A 1388-nucleotide genomic window follows, 5' to 3' on the forward strand; every position below is an offset into this window, starting at 1 on the left:
GGTGGGCCCCAGGGCGGGGGGGGGAGTCAGAGAGAGAAGAGGGGAGAGCGTGTGTATGCGTGTTTGTCTGTGTGTGTGTGTGCATGGAGAGGGTGGTGCATGGAGGGGGGTGAGGGTATGTGAGCACGCACAGGTGTGTGTGTCATGAGTTACAGATTGTGTGTGGAACAGGCTACCCAGGGAGGAGGTGCAGTCATTATCCCTGTAGGTATTTAAAAGTGTGGATGTGGGGCTCAGGTTTAGTGGTGGACTTGGCAGTGCTGGGTTAATGATTGGACTGGATGATCTTAAAGGTCTTTTCCAACCCCAACAATCCTGTGATTCTATGTGCAAGCGTGTTCAGGTGTGTGTCTGTGCTAGAGACTGTGCCTGTGGCTACAGGAGAGCAGAGGGGGTGTGGGGGGATGTGCGAGAATGTGAAGGGTGGGGGTGTCCATTCAGTGTGGTTCATACCTGCAGCTCCCCACCTGGCAGGCTGCAGCACAGGAGCAGGGGCCACCATGGGGCAGGGGCACCCTGCAGTGTGGGGGAATGTGAAGGGTGCCTTGCCCAGCATGCCCCCCCCCCTGCTCACTCGCTGCCCCCATCTCCCCCCAGATTGACCAGGATGGGCTGACTCTGCCTGAACGGACCCTCTACCTGGGGCAGGATGAGGAGAGTGAGAAGGTGAGGGGAGGCCAAGCTGATGCCACGGGGACAGCAGGACAGGGACCAGCATGGGTGGCAGGCAGAGGGCACCCCCCCCACCAGCAGTGCCAGGGGTGCCCACAGGGCAGTGCAGGGTGGCACTCAGTGTCCCTTCCCTTGACACAGATATTGGCAGCTTACCGGGTGTTCATGGAGCGGCTCCTCACCCTCCTGGGGGCTGAACATGTGGAGCAGAAGGCCCAGGAGATCCTGCAGCTGGAGCAGCACCTCGCCAATGTGAGGGGATTGTATGTCCTGGGCTTTGTGGTCCTCCTTCCAAGTCCTTGGAGACATCAGTGCCTGGACCTAAGGGGCCCCATCCCAATCTCCTTGAGAACCTCTACTCCTAGCCCTTGGGGACCTTCATGCCTGGCCTTTGGGGGTTCCATTCCCTTGAAGATCCCATGGCAGGTCCTCAGGGACTCCAGCCCCAACATCTTGAGAACCCCCAGTCCCAGCCCTCAAGAAAACCACTCTAGCCCTTGCGGACCCCAATGTCCAGTCCTTTTCAACCCACTCCAGCCCTTCGAGAACCCCATGCCCAGTTCCTGGGGACATAATTCTTGGCACTGGGTGACCTCCATGCCCTCAGTTACCCCAGCTCCCTGTGGACCTCATGACCAGCCCTTAGGGCTCCTCTGGCAGCTGAGGCTTCCCAGGGCAGGGAGCCAGGAGGGATGTATGTCAATAGCCCCTCTTTC

The 1388-nt window shown here is 59.4% G+C and overlaps 1 protein-coding gene across 2 annotated transcripts in view; it reads left to right on the forward strand.

The window, feature by feature from the left end:
• ECEL1 (endothelin converting enzyme-like 1) overlaps window positions 1-1388 on the forward strand; it is an 8758-nt gene that overhangs the window by 1902 nt on the left and 5468 nt on the right. For both annotated transcript variants that reach the window (XM_009999648.1, XM_009999655.1), the window contains exons 2-3: window positions 598-666; window positions 814-924. In XM_009999648.1, the coding sequence (XP_009997950.1) occupies window positions 598-666; window positions 814-924 (180 nt within the window). The remainder of the gene's footprint in view (window positions 1-597; window positions 667-813; window positions 925-1388) is intronic.

Source organism: Chaetura pelagica, unplaced genomic scaffold (genome assembly GCF_000747805.2).
Source record: "Chaetura pelagica isolate M959 unplaced genomic scaffold, ChaPel_1.0 scaffold20, whole genome shotgun sequence".
Classification (NCBI taxonomy): domain Eukaryota; kingdom Metazoa; phylum Chordata; class Aves; order Apodiformes; family Apodidae; genus Chaetura; species Chaetura pelagica.